We start from the raw sequence: 19207 nt of genomic DNA, 5'->3' as shown, positions 1-19207 counted from the left end.
TGTGTGTGTGTGTGTGTGTGTGTGTGTGTGTGTGTGTGTGTGTGTGTGTGTGTGTGTGTGTGTGTGTGTGTGTGTGTGTGTGTGTGTGTGTGTGTGTGTGTGTGTGTGTGTGTGTGTGTGTGTGTGTGTGTGTGTGCGCGCGCGCGCGCACTCCCTGGATGAGGAGATGTAATCTCATGTTATGTCCACAGAAACCAACAGGAGAGATCAGAGTCAGAGATTCTCAGTGGTCAGTTTTCCCAGAGTCATCAAACAGACCTAGACTACATATTCAGTGTATGTGGTCCTGTTATGTACATTTGTTTCTGTTTAAATAAAGCTGATCTGTTATTCATTCATTAATGTGTTAATGAGAAAGCATTTTGTCTCTTGCTTAACTTATTTACTTTGATTTATTTCAGTTGCTTGAAGAGAATATTATGACATTTGTGAAGAACGAGCTGAAGATGTTCAAGAGGATTCTTAGTCCAGAACTCCCAGAAGTCTTTGAGGGTCAGAAGCAGGATAAGGAAGTGGTGGATGCTGAAGATGAGAAGCAGGAGAGCAGTGCCAGAGACGGGGCTCTGAAGATCACACTGCACGTCCTGAGGAAAATGAACCAGATGAAGCTGGCTGACACACTGGAGAAAAGTAAGAGCTGTCTGAATCATGTTGAATGCTGTTTTATAACATTTAAAAGCTGTAGCTAAAGTACAGCTAAAATAGCTGTGTAACTCATGATGTTGTAGCAGCCTTAACACAACCCCCAGTGACCTCATCAAGTAGCAGCAGGGATGTGTTGATTAATTTAGAGAGAGAGAGAGAGAGAGAGAGAGAGAGAGAGAGAGAGAGAGAGAGAGAGAGAGACAACATTAATAATACCATCAATAATATCAATAACATTATAATGAGTCACACCAGTCTGTAATGCATTATGAAAACATTTACACATTTCCACAGTCAGTTAAGAGGATAAATGATTATAATTTAAAACTTTACAACAGTCCTACAATACTGTAGGCATTAAAACAGACATAAAATTAATATCCTCTGTGTTATTTCTAGATTCAGATGATCCTGCTGTGATTTGCCAACGTGAACTCAAATCTAATCTAAAGAAGAATTTTCAATGTGTATTTGAGGGGATCGCTAAACAAGGAAACCCAACACTTCTCAATAAGATCTACACAGAGCTCTACATCACAGAGGGTGGAACAGGAGAGGTCAATAATGAACATGAGCTGAGACAGATTGAGACAACAACCAGGAAACAAGCAAGACCAGAGACTGCAATCAAATGTAATGACATCTTCAAACCCTTAACTGGACAACACAAACTTATCAGAACTGTGCTGACAAAGGGAGTCGCTGGCATTGGAAAAACAGTCTCTGTGCAGAAGTTCATTCTGGACTGGGCTGAAGGAAAAGCAAATCAGGATGTCCAATTTGTATTTTCATTCCCTTTTCGGGAGCTGAATTTGATGAAAGAGCACAAACACACTTTCATTGAACTTCTTAATCACTTCTCAATGGAAACCAAAAAATCAAGAATCTCAAACTTCGACAAGTACAAAGTTCTGTTCATCTTTGATGGTCTGGATGAGTGCCGACTGCCCCTAGACTTCCAGAAGAACAGGATCTGTTGTGACGTCACAGAGTCAACCTCAGTGGATGTTCTGCTGACAAATCTCATCGAGGGAAATCTGCTTCCCTCTGCTCTCCTCTGGATAACTTCCCGACCTGCAGCAGCCAATAAGATCCCTTCAGGGTGTGTTGACCAGGTGACAGAGGTACGAGGGTTCAATGACCCACAGAAGGAGGAGTACTTCAGGAAGAGATTCAGTGATGAGGACCTGGCCAGCAGAATAATCTCACACATAAAGACATCAAGGAGCCTTCACATCATGTGCCACATTCCAGTCTTCTGTTGGATTTCTGCAACAGTCCTTGAACACATGCTGGACCATAAGAGAGAAGAGATACCCAAGACTCTGACTGAGATGTACACACACCTTGTGGTGTTTCACACCAAACAGAAGAATGAAAAGTATCTTGGGAAAGAAGAGACAGGTCCACACTGGAACAAAGAGAGCATTCTGTCACTGGGAAAAGTGGCTTTTCATCAGCTTGTGAATGGCAATCTGATATTCTATGAAGAAGACCTGAAAGAGGCTGGCATTGATGTCAATGAAGCCTCAGTGTACTCAGGATTGTGCACACAGCTCTTTAAAGAGGAATGTGGGCTGTACCAGGACAAGGTGTACTGCTTTGTACATCTGAGCATTCAGGAGTTTCTAGCTGCTGTATATGTGTTCCTCTCATTCATCAACAACAATGAGAATCTAATTGACAACCTGCAAACAAACAACAAGTCTGAAGTTACTTTCTATAAGAGTGCTGTGGATAAAGCCTTACAAAGTGAGACGGGAAACCTGGACCTTTTCCTTCGCTTCCTTCTGGGCCTCTCACTGGAGTCTAATCAGAAGTACTTACAAGGTCTACTGACAAAGACAAGAAGCAGCTCACAGAGCCATGAAATAACAGTGAAGTACATCAAGGAGAAGATCAGGAAGAATCCCTCTCCAGAGAGGAGCATCAATCTGTTCCACTGTCTGAATGAACTGAATGAACATTCTCTAGTGGAGGAGATCCAAAGCTACCTGACCTCAGGAAGTCTTTCAAAACCCAAACTGTCACCTGCACAGTGGTCAGCTCTGGTCTTTGTTTTGCTGACTTCAGAAAAGGAGTTGGATGTGTTTGACCTAAAGAAATACTCCAGATCAGAGGAAGGTCTTCTGAGGCTGCTGCCAGTGGTCAAAGCCTCCAGAGCTGTTCTGTGAGTAAATACAATTACATATAAGAACTAATCATCAGGAAGCAATATACAGTTTAGAGTTAATTATGTGATATAATATGTATTTCAAAACATATTGAATACGTGCATTGATGTTTACATTGGTATAACAAAATTACCAATAAAATTCTATGAGACGGAAGATGAATATATATGTTGTTTGGGAGAAAACTTCTTATGGCTGCAATCCCGTTAACGGGATCGATATGACAACAGCCAGTGAAAGTGCAGGGCGCCAAATTCAAAACAACAGAAATCTCATAATTAAAATTCCTCAAACATACATGTATCTTATACCGTTTTAAAGGTAATCTTGTTGTTAATCCCACCACATTTCAAATGTATGTAATGTCCGATTTCAAATAGGCTTTACAGCGAAAGCACCACAAACGATTATGTTAGGTCACCACCAACTCACAGAAAAACACAGCCATTTTTCCAGCCAAAGAGAGGAGTCACAAAAAGCACAAAAAGAGATACAATTAATCACTAACCTTTGATGATCTTCATCAGATGACACTCATAGGACTTCATGTTACACAATACATGTATGTTTTGTTTGATAAAGTTCATATTTATATAAAAATATCTGAGTTTACATTGGCGCGTTATGTTCAGTAGTCCTAAAACATCCGGTGATTTTGCAGAGAGCCACATTAATTCCACAGAAATACTCATCATAAATGTAGATGAAAATACAAGTTATACACATGGAATTATAGATATACCTTTCCTTAATGCAACCGCTGTGTCAGATTTCAAAAAAACTTTACGGAAAAAGCTAATCAATGCAATAATCTGAGACGGCGCTCAGGGAAAAAAAAGTATCCGCCATGTTGGAGTCAACAGAAATCAGAAATAACATTATAAATATTCCCTTACCTTTGATGATCTTCATCAGAATGCACTCCCAGGAATCCTAGTTCGACAATAAATGTTTGATTTGTTCGATAATGTCCATTATTTATGTCCAAGTAGCTACTTTTGTTAAAGCGTTTGGTACACATATCCAAACGCTCGTGCAGGTCCAGCATAACTTCGGACAAAAACTTAAAAAAGTTATATTACAGGTCGTAGAAACATTTCAAACTAAGTATAGAATGAATCTTTAGGATGTTTTTATCATAAATCTTCAATAATGTTCCAACCGGAGAATTCCTTTGTGCGTAGAGAAGCCATGGAACGCAGGTCACTATCATGTTAAATGTGCTTGACCACGAAATGTCTCTCTGACGGTAACCTGACTCATTCAGCTCTTCTTCAGCCCCACATCACTGTAGAAGCCTCATTCAAGTTTATAAAGAAGGTTAACATCTAGTGGAAGCCCTAGGAAGTGCAACTTCATCCTTATCCATCTGTGAATTCAATAGGGGCTGGCTTGAAAATCGACCAACCTCAGATTTCTCACTTCCTGTTTGGATTTCTTCTCAGGTTTTTGCTTTCCATATGAGTTCTGTTATACTCACAGACATCATTCAAACAGTTTTAGAAACTGCAGAGTGTTTTCTATCCAATACTAATAATAATATGCATATATTAGCCACTGGGACTGAGGAGCAGGCCGTTTACTCTGGGCACCTTTCATCCAAGCTACTCAATACTGTCCTGCAGCCATAAGAAGTTAACCAAATGAATATACCATTGTCCTTCCATTGTCGACTACTCATTAAATTAACAGTGTTTTTGTGAAATCATGATGATCTCTTTGTCAGGCTGTCAGGCTGTGGAGTCACAGAGGAAGGCTGTGCTTCTCTGGTCTCAGCTCTTAAGTCAAACCCCTCACACCTGAGAGAGCTGGATCTGAGTAACAATGACCTGAAGGATTCAGGAGTGGAGCTGCTCTCTGCTGTACTGGGGAATCCCCACGGTAAAATGAAGACTCTGAGGTCAGTATTCCTGTAGTTGGTCAACAAGTGATAACTGTTCACCAGATCCACATGTGTTAACCAGGCACACAAAGTCCACACCATATGTGTTTGGAAAGTGAAGCTTACAGTTTTACATTTGGTGCTGTGCTCCAGCATTTTGGATTTGAGATAGAATGCCACCTTTTATTTGAGAGTATTCATATATGTTTTACCGTTTAGAAATGAAATCACTTTCATGTTTGTACAGTGGCTTGCAAATGTATTCACACCCCTTGGCATTTTTCCTATTTTGTTGCTACCTGGTTAAATAAAGGTGAAAATAAATCAAATAAAACAACCTGGAATTAAAATAGTTTTTGGGGGGTGTTGTATCATTTGATGTACACAACATGCCTACCACTTTGAAGATACAAAATATTTTTTGTTGTGAAACAAACAAGAAATAAGACCAAAAAATCTGAAAACTAGAGCGTGCATAACTATTCACCCCCCAAAGTCAATACTTTGTAGACTCACCTTTTGCAGCAATTACAGCTGCAAATCTCTTGGGGTATGTCTCTTTAGCTTGGCACGTCTAGTCACTGGGATTTTTGACCATTCTTCAAGGCAAAACTGCTCCAGCTCCTTCACGTTGGATGGGTTCCGCTGGTGTACAGCAATCTGTAAGTCATTCCACAGATTCTCAATTGGACTGAGGTCTGTGCTTTGACTTGACCATTCCAAGACATTTACATTTTTCCCGTTAAACTACTCGAGTGTTGCTTTAGCTTAAACCTCTGTCCCAGTCTCAAATCTGTGGAAGACAAACAGGTTTCCCTAAAGGATTTCACTGTATTTAGCACCATCCATCATTCCTTCAATTCTGACCAGTTTCCCAGTCCCTGCCGATGAAAAATACCCCTACAGCATGATGCTGCCACCACCGTGCTTCACTGTGGGGATGGTGTTCTCGGGTGATGAGAGTTGTTGGGTTTGCGCCAGAAACAGCGTTTTCCCTGATGGCCAAAAGCTAAAATTTAGTCTCATCTGACCAGAGTACCTTCTTCCATATGTTTGGGGAGTCTCCCACGTGCCTTTTGGTTTAAGTGTCACAAAAAAAACGTGTTTGCTTATTTTTTTCTTTAAGCAATGGCTTTTTTCTGGCCATTCTTCCAAAAAGCCCAGCTCTATGTAGTGTATGGCTTAAAGTGGTCCTATGGACAGGTACTCCAATCTCACCGCTGTGGAGCTTTGCAGCTCCTTCAGGGTTATCTTTGGTCTCTTTGTTGCCTCTCTGATTAATGCCCTCCTTGCCTGGTCTGTGAACTTTGGTGTGCGGCCCTCTCTTGGCAGGTTTGTTGTGGTGCCATATTCTTTCCATTTTTTAATAATGGATTTAATGGTGCTCTGTGGGATGTTCAAAGTTTCAGATATTTATTTATAACCCTGATCTGTACTTCTCCACAACTTTGTCCCTGAATTGTTTGGAGAGCTCCTTGGTCTTCATGGTGCCACTTGCTTGGTGGTGCCCCTTGGTTAATGGTGTTGCAGACTGGGGCCTTTCAGAACAGGTGTATATACACTTTGAGATCATGTGAGAGATCATGTGACACTTAGATCGCACACAGGTGGACAATATTTAACTAATTATGTGACTTCTGAAGGTAATTGGTTGCACCAGATCTTATTTAGGGCATTCATAGCAAAAGGGGTGAATACACATGAACGCACCACTTTTCAAAAAAAAAAAATTACACATTTTTGGAAACAAGTTATTTTTTTCATTTCACAAATTTGAACAATTTAGTGTATATATTTTGTGTTTGTCCATTACCTGAAATCCAATTCAAAATCTACTTAATTCTTCTAACTAGCGGGCGCAATTTAAACATTTGGCAAAAAATGCGTACCCATTTTAAACTGCCTATATCTCAGCCCCCGAAACTAGAATATGCATATAATAGTCAGATTATGATAGAAAACACTCTAAGGTTTCCAAAACTGTAAGAATTTTGTCTGAGAGTTAACCTCTAATTCCTCCCAAACCCGGATCCGGGAGCACCCCCAACAGTAAAAAAGCTGACTAGCATAGCCTAGCATAGCGTCACAAGTAAATACTAGCATCTAAATATCATTAAATCACAAGTCCAAGACACCAGATGAAAGATACACTTCTTGTGAATCCAGCCATCATTTCTGATTTTTAAAATGTTTTACCGGGAAGACACAATATGTAAATCTATTAGCTAACCACGTTAGTTTTTTTACTCCATCAGTAGCTATCACAAATTCGACCAAATAAAGATATAAATAGTCACTAACCAAGAAACAACTTCATCAGATGACAGTCTGATAACATATTTATTGTATAGCATATGTTTTGTTAGAAAAATGTGCATATTTCAGGTATAAATCATAGTTTACCATTGCAGCCACCATCACAACTCTCACCAAAGCGACTAGAATAACTACAGAGAGCAACGTGTATTACCTAATTACTCATCATAAAACATTTCTTAAAAATACACAGCGTACAGCAAATGAAAGACACAGATCTTGTGAATCCAGCCAATATTTCAGATTTTCTAAGTGTTTTACAGCGAAAACAGAATATAGCGTTATATTAGATTACCACAATAGCAAACATTACAACAGCATTGATTCAAGCCAAGCATAGCAATAACGTATAAACCACCAAAATATATTAATTTTTTCACTAACCTTCTCAGAATTCTTCAGATGACAGTCCTGTAACATCATATTACACAATGCATATAGAGTTTGTTCGAAAATGTGCATATTTAGCGGCACAAATCGTGGTTATACAATGAGAAAAGTTGCCAAGCTGCCCAGAAGATGTCGGGCGCCATCTTGAAGAGGTACCTATTCTAATCAATAAATAATCATAAACTTGACTAAAAAATACAGGGTGGACAGCAAATGAAAGACAAATTAGTTCTTAATGCAATCGCTTTGTTACATTTTTAAAATTAACGTTACTGCGCAATACAGCGTGCGCTAAAGCAAGGCTACACTGAAATTAATGGCGGCTTATGCATTTAACATTTTTCAACAGAACAACGATTTATCAGCATAAATAGTTCTTACTTTTTGATGAACTCCCATCAGAATCTTGGGAAAGGTGTCCTTTGTCCAGAACAATCGTCTTTTGGTTGAAAGATGTCCTCTTGTCCTGTCGAAATAGCCCCTAACGTTAGCCATGTGCCCGGAAAGGTGTCCAACTCTTGAAAGCGCGTCACAAAGAAATGCCAGAAAATCGCAATAAACTGATATAAATTGCTATAAGTCGGTTTAAATTAACTACCTTATGATGTCTTTAACACCTATAACGAATAAAAACATGACCGGAGATATAGAACTACTAAAACGAAAGCGTTTGCAGGACGCCATTGTGATGTCTTCTTGAGCCAGGCGCACCGTTGAAAAGGACGGTACTTCAGGTCCCAGATTGCGCTATCCACTCCATTCAAATTCTCCCCGCTTACTGACATCTAGAGGAAGACGTATGCAGTGCATGTAGCCCGATGGCTTACATGGGGACTTATAAACTGACCTCAGAACAGGGACCTCGATTTCTGAAATCTCACTCCCTGACAGGAAATGTGCTGCAGAATGAGTTCTGTTTCACTCAGAGAAATAATTCAAACGGTTTTAGAAACTAGAGAGTGTTTTCTATCCAGTAGTAATAATAATATGCATATTGTACGAGCAAGAACTCATTTTTACAAAGTCGAAATAGCACCCCCCATAGGCTCAAGAGGTTAAACAGAACTGATATTGCAGGCAAAAACCTGAGAAAATTCCAAACAGGAAGTGGCACTCTTTTTGAGAGCTCTGTGTTCCAATGCCATCCTATTGCATGTGTGAAGTCACATCAATAAGACCTCTTTTTCTATGTCTTCCCTAAGGTGTCAACAGCCTTTAGATGTAGTTTCAGGCCTTTATTTTAAAGGATGAGCCTGCAAGAGCACATTGGGTAAGTGGACAGGTGGGGGCTCTCCGGGTGATTTTTGCGCAATTCTGAAAGGTAGCCATTGTCTCTCTCGCTCCTAGTGAAAAGCCAACTGTCCCGGTTGATTTATTATCGAATAGATATGTGAAAAACACCCTGAAGTTGGATCAAAAACAATGTTTGAAATGTTTATGTGGACATTATGGTTATAATTTGGAATTTTTTCCGGCATTGTCTCGAACGCTTTTTCCGGTGGATTCCTTGTCATGACGCATCAAACAAATGGAGGGGATGTATTTGGATATAAAACGTATCTTTATGGAACAAAAGGAACATTTGCTGTCTAACTGGGAGTCTCGTGAGTGAAACCAACCGAAGATCATCAAAGGTAAATGATTAATTTGATTGCTTTGCTGGTTTTTGTTACCGAGTTACCTGGCACTAGCTGTTCGTATTGTTTTGTAGAGCGATTGATACATTTACACAAATGCAAGTATTGCTTTCGCTGTAAAGCATAATTTCAAAATCTGAGACGACAGATGGATTAACAAAAGGTTAAGCTGTGTTTTGCAATATTGCACTTGTGATTTCATGAAATTATATTTTATGATTTACCTCTGGCGCTAGGCTACGCTATGCTAGTCAGGGTTTTTGATGACAAAAATCCCGGATCCGGGATGGGGAGTCCTGAAAGGTTTTAAATTACAGGTTGTAATGCAACAACATTGAAAAAACGCCAAGGGGGATAAAAACTTTACAAGGCACTGTATGTATTAAAATATCCTCAAATAAAAGGTGACATTATATACTGTCACCTCATATGAAACATTTGATCTCAAATCCAAAATGTTAGTGTAGAGACACTTTTAAAATGTTTGCTTCACTGTCAAAATAGATATGGTGTGGATTGTATACTCAATACAATCTAAATCTGATACCTCACTGTCTGTCTTCTGACTGATAGTGCTTTTTAAACTGGTCTGGTCAGTCTACTCAAATATTCGTACTATGCATTTTTCTCTCTACAAGTAATATTATGATCATTTATAATAATGATACATTCCTTATTAATAGATAATGAATATATATGGCTAGTTTCAAGACACTGTATCTGAAAATGTTGAAAAAAGTGCACTGCCACTATTTTCACTACTAAAGAATAGCAGTGTGATTTTAATATGATTTGACTCTGCAGGATGTCAGGCTGTGGAGTCACAGAGGAAGGCTGTGCTTCTCTGGTCTCAGCTCTGAGGTCAAACCCCTCACACCTGAGAGAGCTGGATCTGAGTAACAATGACCTGAAGGATTCAGGAGTAAAGCTACTCTCTGATGGACTGGGGAATCCCCACTGTAACCTAGACACTCTGAGGTCAGTATTCCTGTAGTTGGTCAACAAGTGATAACTGTTCACCAGATCCACATGTGTTTACCAGACACACATAGTCCACAACAAATGTGTTTGGACAGTGAAGCTTCCAGTTTTAAATTTGGTGCTATGCTCCAGCATTTTGGATTTGAGATTGAATGTTTTATTATAGGTGACAGTACAGAATGTCACCTTTTATTTAAAGGTATTCATACATATATATTTTATCGTTTAGAAAAGAAAGCACTTCATGTATTTAGTTCTCCCATTTTAAAAAGTCTTAATTATTTTGACAAGTTCATTTAAATTGTTTTAAACATTTACATTACATTTAAGTCATTTAGCAGACGCTCTTATCCAGAGCGACTTACAAATTGGTGCATTCACCTTAAGATATCCAGTGGAACAGCCACTTTACAATAGTGCATCTACATCTTTTAAGGGGGGGGGGGGGGTCAGAAGGATTACTTTATCCTATCCTAGGTATTCCTTAAAGAGGTAGGGTTTCAGGTGTCTCCGGAAGGTGGTGATTGACTCCGCTGTCCTGGCGTCGTGAGGGAGTTTGTTCCACCATTGGGGTGCCAGAGCAGCGAACAGTTTTGACTGGGCTGAGCGGGAACTGTACTTCCTCAGTGGTAGGGAGGCGAGCAGGCCAGAGGTGGATGAACGCAGTGCCCTTGTTTGGGTGTAGGGCCTGATCAGAGCCTGAAGGTACTGAGGTGCCGTTCCCCTCACAGCTCCGTAGGCAAGCACCATGGTCTTGTAGCGGATGCGAGCTTCAACTGGAAGCCAGTGGAGAGAGCGGAGGAGCGGGGTGACGTGAGAGAACTTGGGAAGGTTGAACACCAGACGGGCTGCGGCGTTCTGGATGAGTTGTAGGGGTTTAATGGTACAGGCAGGGAGCCCAGCCAACAGCGAGTTGCAGTAATCCAGACGGGAGATGACAAGTGCCTGGATTAGGACCTGCGCCGCTTCCTGTGTGAGGCAGGGTCGTACTCTGCGGATGTTGTAGAGCATGAACCTACAGGAACGGGCCACCGCCTTGATGTTAGTTGAGAACGACAGGGTGTTGTCCAGGATCACGCTAAGGTTCTTAGCGCTCTGGGAGGAGGACACAATGGAGTTGTCAACCGTGATGGCGAGATCATGGAACGGGCAGTCCTTCCCCGGGAGGAAGAGCAGCTCCGTCTTGCCGAGGTTCAGCTTGAGGTGGTGATCCGTCATCCACACTGATATGTCTGCCAGACATGCAGAGATGCGATTCGCCACCTGGTCATCAGAAGGGGGAAAGGAGAAGATTAATTGTGTGTCGTCTGCATAGCAATGATAGGAGAGACCATGTGAGGTTATGACAGAGCCAAGTGACTTGGTGTATAGCGAGAATAGGAGAGGGCCTAGAACAGAGCCCTGGGGGACACCAGTGGTGAGAGCGCGTGGTGAGGAGACAGATTCTCGCCACGCCACCTGGTAGGAGCGACCTGTCAGGTAGGACGCAATCCAAGCGTGGGCCGCGCCGGAGATGCCCAACTCGGAGAGGGTGGAGAGGAGGATCTGATGGTTCACAGTATTGAAGGCAGCCGATAGGTCTAGAAGGATGAGAGCGGAGGAGAGAGAGTTAGCTTTAGCAGTGCGGAGCGCCTCCGTGATACAGAGAAGAGCAGTCTCAGTTGAGTGACTAGTCTTGAAACCTGACTGATTTGGATCAAGAAGGTCATTCTGAGAGAGATAGCAGGAGAGCTGGCCAAGGACGGCACGTTCAAGAGTTTTGGAGAGAAAAGAAAGAAGGGATACTGGTCTGTAGTTGTTGACATCGGAGGGATCGAGTGTAGGTTTTTTCAGAAGGGGTGCAACTCTCGCTCTCTTGAAGACGGAAGGGACGTAGCCAGCGGTCAAGGATGAGTTGATGAGCGAGGTGAGGTAAGGGAGAAGGTCTCCGGAAATGGTCTGGAGAAGAGAGGAGGGGATAGGGTCAAGCGGGCAGGTTGTTGGGCGGCCGGCCGTCACAAGACGCGAGATTTCATCAACAAACAAAACAAAGTAATCATAAGTTTAGTTGTTGGTTCCATATTCCATGCCTGCAGTGATTACATCAAGCTTGTGATTCTACTAACTTGTTGAATGCATTTGCAGTTTGTCTTGGTTTTGTTTTAGATTATGTTTTTCCTAATAGAAACTGAATGGTGTCATTTGAGTCACTTCACTTGTATTGTCAGTAAGAATAGAAGATGTTTCTGAACACTTATACATTCATGTGGATGCTACCATGATTATGAATAATCATAAATGAATCGTGAATGATGATGAATGAGAAAGTTACAGAGGCACAAAGATCATACCCCCTCTGTTATTGGTAATGGTGAGAGGTTAGCATGTTTTGTTGTAGCCGCTGTTATTGGTAATGGTGAGAGGTTAGTATGTTTTGTTGTAATCTCTGTTATTGGTAATGGTGATGGGTTAGCATGTTTTGTTGTAGCCTCTGTTATTGGTAATGGTGAGAGATTAGCATGTTTTGTTGTAGCCTCTGTTATTGGTAATGGTGAGAGGTTAGCATGTTTTGTTGTAGCCTTTGCTATTGGTAATGGTGAGAGGTTAGCATGTTTTTTTTGTAGCCTCTGTTATTGGTAATGGTGAGAGATTAGCATGTTTTGTTGTAGCCTCTGTTATTGGTAATGGTGAGAGGTTAGCATGTTTTGTTGTAGCCTTTGCTATTGGTAATGGTGAGAGGTTAGCATGTTTTGTTGTAGCCTCTGCTATTGGTAATGGTGAGAGGTTAGCATGTTTTGTTGTATCTCTGTTATTGGTAATGGTGAGAGGTTAGCATGTTTTGTTGTAGCTTCTGTTATTGGTAATGGTGAGAGGTTAGCATGTTTTGTTGTAGCTTCTGTTATTGGTAATGGTGAGAGGTTAGTATGTTTTGTTGTAGCTTCTGTTATTGGTAATGGTGAGAGGTTAGCATGTTTTGTTGTAGCCTCTAACTTTCTCACTCATTATTATTCTTGATTATATCACGATTTGTCTTAATCATGGCATCATCAGGAATAATATAGCAGTGTTTAGAAACATGTTAAATACTCAGATAGAAAATTACTCAAGTCATCATCCACCATTCAGTTACTATTGGGCAAAACATAACCCAAAACACAACCAAAACAAACTGCAAATGCGTCAATGTCATCTCGTGAAATATTTGATCTGAAATCCAAAATGTTGGAGTATAGACCCACATTTAAAATGTTTTCTTCACTGTCAAAACAGATATGGTGTGGACTGTATACTTAATACAATCTAAATCTGATACCTCACTGTCTGTCTTTTGACTGATACTGCTTTTTAAACTGGTCTGGTCAGTCTACTCAAATATTTGTACTATACATTTTTCTATCTGCAGGCAATACTTTGATAATTTGTCATTTATAATAATGAAACATCCATTAATGAATATATATGGCAGGTTTCAGGACACTGATATATGAATATAGTGAAAAATATATATACTGCCTGTAACGACCGTTATATGACGAATGAGTGGACCAAGAAAATGAAAGAAAGCCATCTTTTAATGAAGAAAAACAAACGAACAAAAAAACGATCGTGAAGCTAAAACGAACTAAGTGCACACATAGAACATAGACAATTACCCACAACAGCCCAATGCCTATGGCTGCCTTAAATATGGCTCCCAATCAGAGACAAATGAATGACAGCTGTCTCTGATTGAGAACCATTCAGGCAACCATAGACATACCTAGAAACCTACACTCAACACTAACCCATACACTCTAACAAAACCCCCTAGACACTACAACCACCCAAGACAAGACAAAAACACAAACATACCCCTGTCACACCCTGACCTAACCAAATTATTACAGAAAATAAAGATAACTAAGGCCAGAGCGTGACAGTACACCCCCCCCCAAAGGTGCGGACTCCGGCCGCAAAACCTGACACAGAAGGGGAGGGTCCGGGTGGGCCTTCCTACGGCGGCGGCTCGGGTGCGGGACGTGGCCCCCACTCCACCATAGTTAATACCCGATTTGGCGGCTCTGGCAGATCCTGGCTGGCTGGCGGCTCTGGCAGATCCTGGCTGGCTGGCGACTCTGGTAGATCCTGGCTGGCTGGCGGCTCTGGCAGATCCTGGCTGGCTGGCTGCCGTGCTGGCAGATCCTGGCTGGCTGGCGGCTCTGGCAGACCCTGGCTGGCTGGCGGCTCTGGCAGATCCTGGCTGGCTGGCAGATCCTGGCTGACTGGCGGCTCTGGCGGCTCTGGCAGATCCTGGCTAGCTGGCGGCTCTGGCGGATCCTGGCTGGCTGGCGGCTCTGGCGGAGCCTGGCTGGCTGGCGGCTCTGGCGGAGCCTGGCTGGCTGGCGGCTCTGGCGGAGCCTGGCTGGCTGGCGGCTCTGGCAGATCCTGGCTGGCTGGCGGCTCTAGCAGAACCTGGCTGGTTGGCGGATCCTGGCTGATTAGCGGCTCTGGCGGATCCTGGCTGGCTGGCTCTGGCGGATCCTGGCTGATTGGCTCTGGCGGATCCTGTCTGGCGGACGGCTCTGGCTGATCCTGTCTGGCGGACGGCTCTGGCTGATCCTGTCTGGCGGACGGCTCTGGCTGATCCTGTCTGGCGGACGGCTCTGGCTGATCCTGTCTGGCGGACGGCTCTGGCTGATCCTGTCTGGCGGACGCTCTGGCTGATCCTGTCTGGCGGACGGCTCTGGCTGATCCTGTCTGGCGGACGGCTCTAGCGGCTCGGGACAGACGGGCGGCTCTGACGGCTCGGGACAGACGGGCAGTGCAAGCGGCACTGGGCAGACGGCAGACTCTGGCCGGCTGAGGCGCACAGTAGGCCTGGTGCGTGGTACCGGAAATGGAGGTACCAGGCTGAGGACACGCACCATAGGGCGAGTGCGTGGAGGAGGAACAGGGCTCTGGAGACACACTGGAAGCCTGGTGCGTGGTGTTGGCACTGGTGGTACTGGGCTGGGGCGGGGAGGTGGCGCCGGATATACCGGACCATGCAGGCATACTGGCTCCCTTGAGCACTGAGCCTGCCCAACCTTACCTGGTTGTATGCTCCCCGTCGCCCGACCAATGCGGGGAAGTGGAATAACCCGCACTGGGCTGTGTAGGCGAACCGGGGACACCATGCGTAAGGCTGGTGCCCTGTATGCCGGCCCGAGGAGACGCACTGGAGACCAGACGCGTTGAGCTGGCTTCATGGCACCTGGCTCAATACTCAATCTAGCCCTGCCAGTGCGGGGAGGTGGAATAACCCGCACCGGGCTATGCACACGTACAGGAGACACCATGCGCTCTACCGCATAACACGGTGTCTGCCCGTACTCTTGCACTCCACGGTAAGCATAGGGAGTTGGCGCAGGTCTCCTACCTGACTTCGCCACACTCCCTTGTAGCCCCCCCCCCCCCCCCCCCCCCCCAAGAAATGTTTGGGTTTTACTCACGGGCTTCCAGCCTTGCTTCCGTGCTGCCTCCTTATATCGCCTCCTCTCGGCTTTAGCTGCCTCCAGCTCTTCACAAGGGAGGCGATATACTCCCGGATGTGCCCAAGGTCCCTTACCATCCAGTATCTCCTCCCAAGTCCAAGAATCCTGTGTATATAGCTCCTGCTGCTGCTTGACACGCTGCTTGGTCCTTTTTTGGTGGGTAATTCTGTCTCGACCGTTATATGACGAATGAGGGGACCAAGGCGCAGCGTGAAAGAAAGCCATCTTCTTTTAATGAAGAAAAACAAACACTTCCTAAACGAACAAAAAAACGATCGTGAAGCTAAAACGAACTAAGTGCACACATGCAACATAGAACATAGACAATTACCCACAACAGCCCAATGCCTATGGCTGCCTTAAATATGGCTCCCAATCAGAGACAAATGAATGACAGCTGTCGCTGATTGAGAACCATTCAGGCAACCATAGACATACCTAGACACCTACACTCAACACTAACCCATACACTCTAACGAAACCCCCTAGACACTACAACCACCCAAGACAAGACAAAAACACAAACATACCCCTGTCACACCCTGACCTAACCAAAATATTACAGAAAATAAAGATAACTAAGGCCAGGGCGTGACACTGCCACAATTTTCACCACCAAAGAATAGCAGTGTGATTTTAATATGATTTGACTCTTTGCAGGCTGTCAGGATGTGGAGTCACAGAGGAAGGCTGTGCTTCTATGGTCTCAGCTCTGAGGTCAAACCCCTCACACCTGAGAGAGCTGGATCTGAGTAACAATGACCTGAAGGATTCAGGAGTGGAGCTGTTCTCTGCTGGACTGGGGGATCCCCACTGTAAACTGGAGACTCTGAGGTCAGTATTCCTGTAGTTGGTCAACAAGTGATAACTGTTCACCAGATCCACATGTGTTTACCAGACACACATTGTCCACACCATATGTGTTTGGACAGTGAAGCTTCCAGATTTAAATCTGGTGCTTCTCAAGCTTTTTGGATTTGAGGTAGAATGTTTCGTATTAGGCGACAGTACAGAATGTCACCTTTTATTTGAGGTTAATGGTGAGAGGTTAGTATGTTTTGTTGTAGCCTCCGTTATTGGTAATGGTGAGAGGAGAGCATGTTTTGTTGTATCGTCTGTTATTGGTAATGGTGAGAGGTTAGCATGTTTTGTTGTAGCCTCTGTTGTTGGTAATGGTGAGAGGTTAGCATGTTTTGTTGTAGACTCTGTTAATGGTAATGGTGAGAGGTTAGCATGTTTTGTTTATAGCCTCTGTTGTTGGTAATGGTGAGAGGTTAGCATGTTTTGTTGTAGCCTCTGTTTCTGGTAATGGTGAGAGGTTAGCATGTTTTGTTGTAGCCTCTAACTTTCTCACTCATTATTATTAATGATTTATTTATTTATTTATTTTACCGTTATTTTACCAGGTAAGTTGACTGAGAACACGTTCTCATTTGCAGCAACGACCTGGGGAAAAGTTACAGGGGAGTGGAGGGGGGTGAATGAGCCAATTGTAAACGATGCATCTCAATCATGGCAGTCACAGGCTTGATGTAGTCTTTTGACTGATATTGCTTTTTAAACTGGTCTGGTCAGTCTACTCAAATATTCGTACTATACATTTTTCTATCTACAAGCAATCTAATAATGATACATTCATTTATGAATAGATATGGCACGTTTCAGGACACTGATATACGTATCTGAATATGTTAAAAAAATCTATAGTGCTTCTATTTTCATCACCAAAGAATATCAGTGTGATTTTAATAGGATTTGACTATTTGCAGGCTGTCAGGCTGTCTAGTCACAGAGGAAGGCTGTGCTTCTCTGGTCTCAGCTCTGAAGTCAAACCCCTCACAACTGAGAGAGCTGGACCTGAGCTACAATCACCCAGGAGACTCAGCAGTCAGACTGCTCTCTGCTGGACTGGAGTATCCACACTGCAGACTGGAGAAACTCAAGTATGTAGAGGGTTTATGTCAATGTTCATATCAGACATGTTTGACTTATCAGGCTAGTTAAGAAAAACATTCTTACCAACACTTGAACAACGTTATAGGCTGACTGTGTGTGTGTGTGTGTGTGTGTGTGTGTGTGTGTGTGTGTGTGTGTGTGTGTGTGTGTGTGTGTGTGTGTGTGTGTGTGTGTGTGTGTGTGTGTGTGTGTGTGTGTGTGTGTGTGAGTTGACGTCTATCTGTCAATGACTGTTTGTTCTTCTGCTTACCGCTACAGTGTGGATCATGGTGGAGAGTACACAATGAAACCTGGGCTTAGAAAATGTGAGTGTTGACTGCTGTGAAGAATATGACTAAGAATAAGTCTTAATTCAAATTAAGTCAAAGTCGAAGACCACCATCATTACTTACTTGGTCATATTAAATATCAGCTGTCGTTCTACAGACGCAGAAATCAGGGACACCAAAGTTTACAAGAGTTACTTTGACAATGTGTGTGTCTGTGTGTGCCACGTTTGTGTTACACAAGAAATGTGTGTTTGTGTTCATGCATGCATACAGGTGTGTGTGTGTGTGTCTGTTTGTGTGTGTGTGTGTGTGTAATTAATGGGAATAAGGGTGTTTTATATTTCCATACAGTATGACATATGATCATTCAACAAGTCTCAAGTTACCTAAACTTCTCCCTTTGATACCTAGAAACATCTACATTAAATGAATTAGTGAAAAGTGAGTTAACATTCTAATGTGAATGATGATGATTTCTAATATTTTGTCTGGTTCCATCCATCAGATGTCTGTGATCTCACACTGGACCTAAACACAGCAAACAAACTCCTCTCTCTGTCTGAGGAGAACAGAAAGGTGACATGTAGGAGAGAGAAGAAGCCGTATCCTGATCACCCAGAGAGATTTGAGGACTGTGGACAGGTGATGTGTAGAGAGGGTCTGACTGGGCGCTGTTACTGGGAGGTAGAGTGGAGTGGGAGTTTGGTTGATATAGGAGTGACATATAAAGGAATCAGCAGGAGAGGAATGGTTAAGGACTGTTGGCTTGGATACAATGACAAGTCCTGGAGTCTGATCTGCTCTGACAACATTTACTCTGCCTGGCACAATAATAATCCCACTACCATAGACGTCCCCTCCTCCAGCTCCCACAGAGTAGGAGTGTATCTGGACTGGCCAGCCGGCACTCTGTCCTTCTATAGAGCCTCCTCTGACACACTGACCCACATGTACACATTCACCTCCACATTCACTGAGCCTCTCTATCCAGGGTTTGGGGTTTATGAGGACTCCTCAGTGTCCCTGAAAATAATAACCTGACACACACACAGACACACACACACTGGACACACACACACACACACTGGACACACACACACACACACACACACACACACACACATGGACACACACACACACTGGACACACACTCATTGGACAGACACACACACACTGGACAAACACACACACACACACACTGGACACACACACACTGAACACACACACACTGGACACACACACACACTGGACACGCACACACACTGGACACACACACACACACACACTGGACAAACACACACACTGGACACACACTCATTGGACAGACACACACACACACTGGACAAACACACACACACACACAATGGACACACACACACTGAACACACACACACACACACACACACACACTCGACACCGACACACACACACACACACACACACACACACACACACACACACACAC

General features: G+C 43.3%; 1 protein-coding gene across 1 annotated transcript in view; it reads left to right on the top strand.

The window, feature by feature from the left end:
• LOC129854004 (NLR family CARD domain-containing protein 3-like) overlaps window positions 1–18786 on the top strand; it is a 43034-nt gene extending 24248 nt beyond the window's left edge. Inside the window, exons 5-12 of the mRNA XM_055920591.1 lie at window positions 192–276; window positions 402–630; window positions 1045–2815; window positions 9849–10022; window positions 16178–16351; window positions 17287–17460; window positions 17732–17778; window positions 18248–18786. Coding sequence (XP_055776566.1) covers window positions 192–276; window positions 402–630; window positions 1045–2815; window positions 9849–10022; window positions 16178–16351; window positions 17287–17460; window positions 17732–17778; window positions 18248–18783 — 3190 coding nt within the window. The 3' untranslated portion in view covers window positions 18784–18786. The remainder of the gene's footprint in view (window positions 1–191; window positions 277–401; window positions 631–1044; window positions 2816–9848; window positions 10023–16177; window positions 16352–17286; window positions 17461–17731; window positions 17779–18247) is intronic.
• Window positions 18787–19207: the final 421 nt, after the last annotated feature.

Source organism: Salvelinus fontinalis, chromosome 4 (genome assembly GCF_029448725.1).
Source record: "Salvelinus fontinalis isolate EN_2023a chromosome 4, ASM2944872v1, whole genome shotgun sequence".
Classification (NCBI taxonomy): Eukaryota; Metazoa; Chordata; class Actinopteri; order Salmoniformes; family Salmonidae; genus Salvelinus; species Salvelinus fontinalis.
This window is presented reverse-complemented; position numbering and strand designations above follow the sequence as displayed.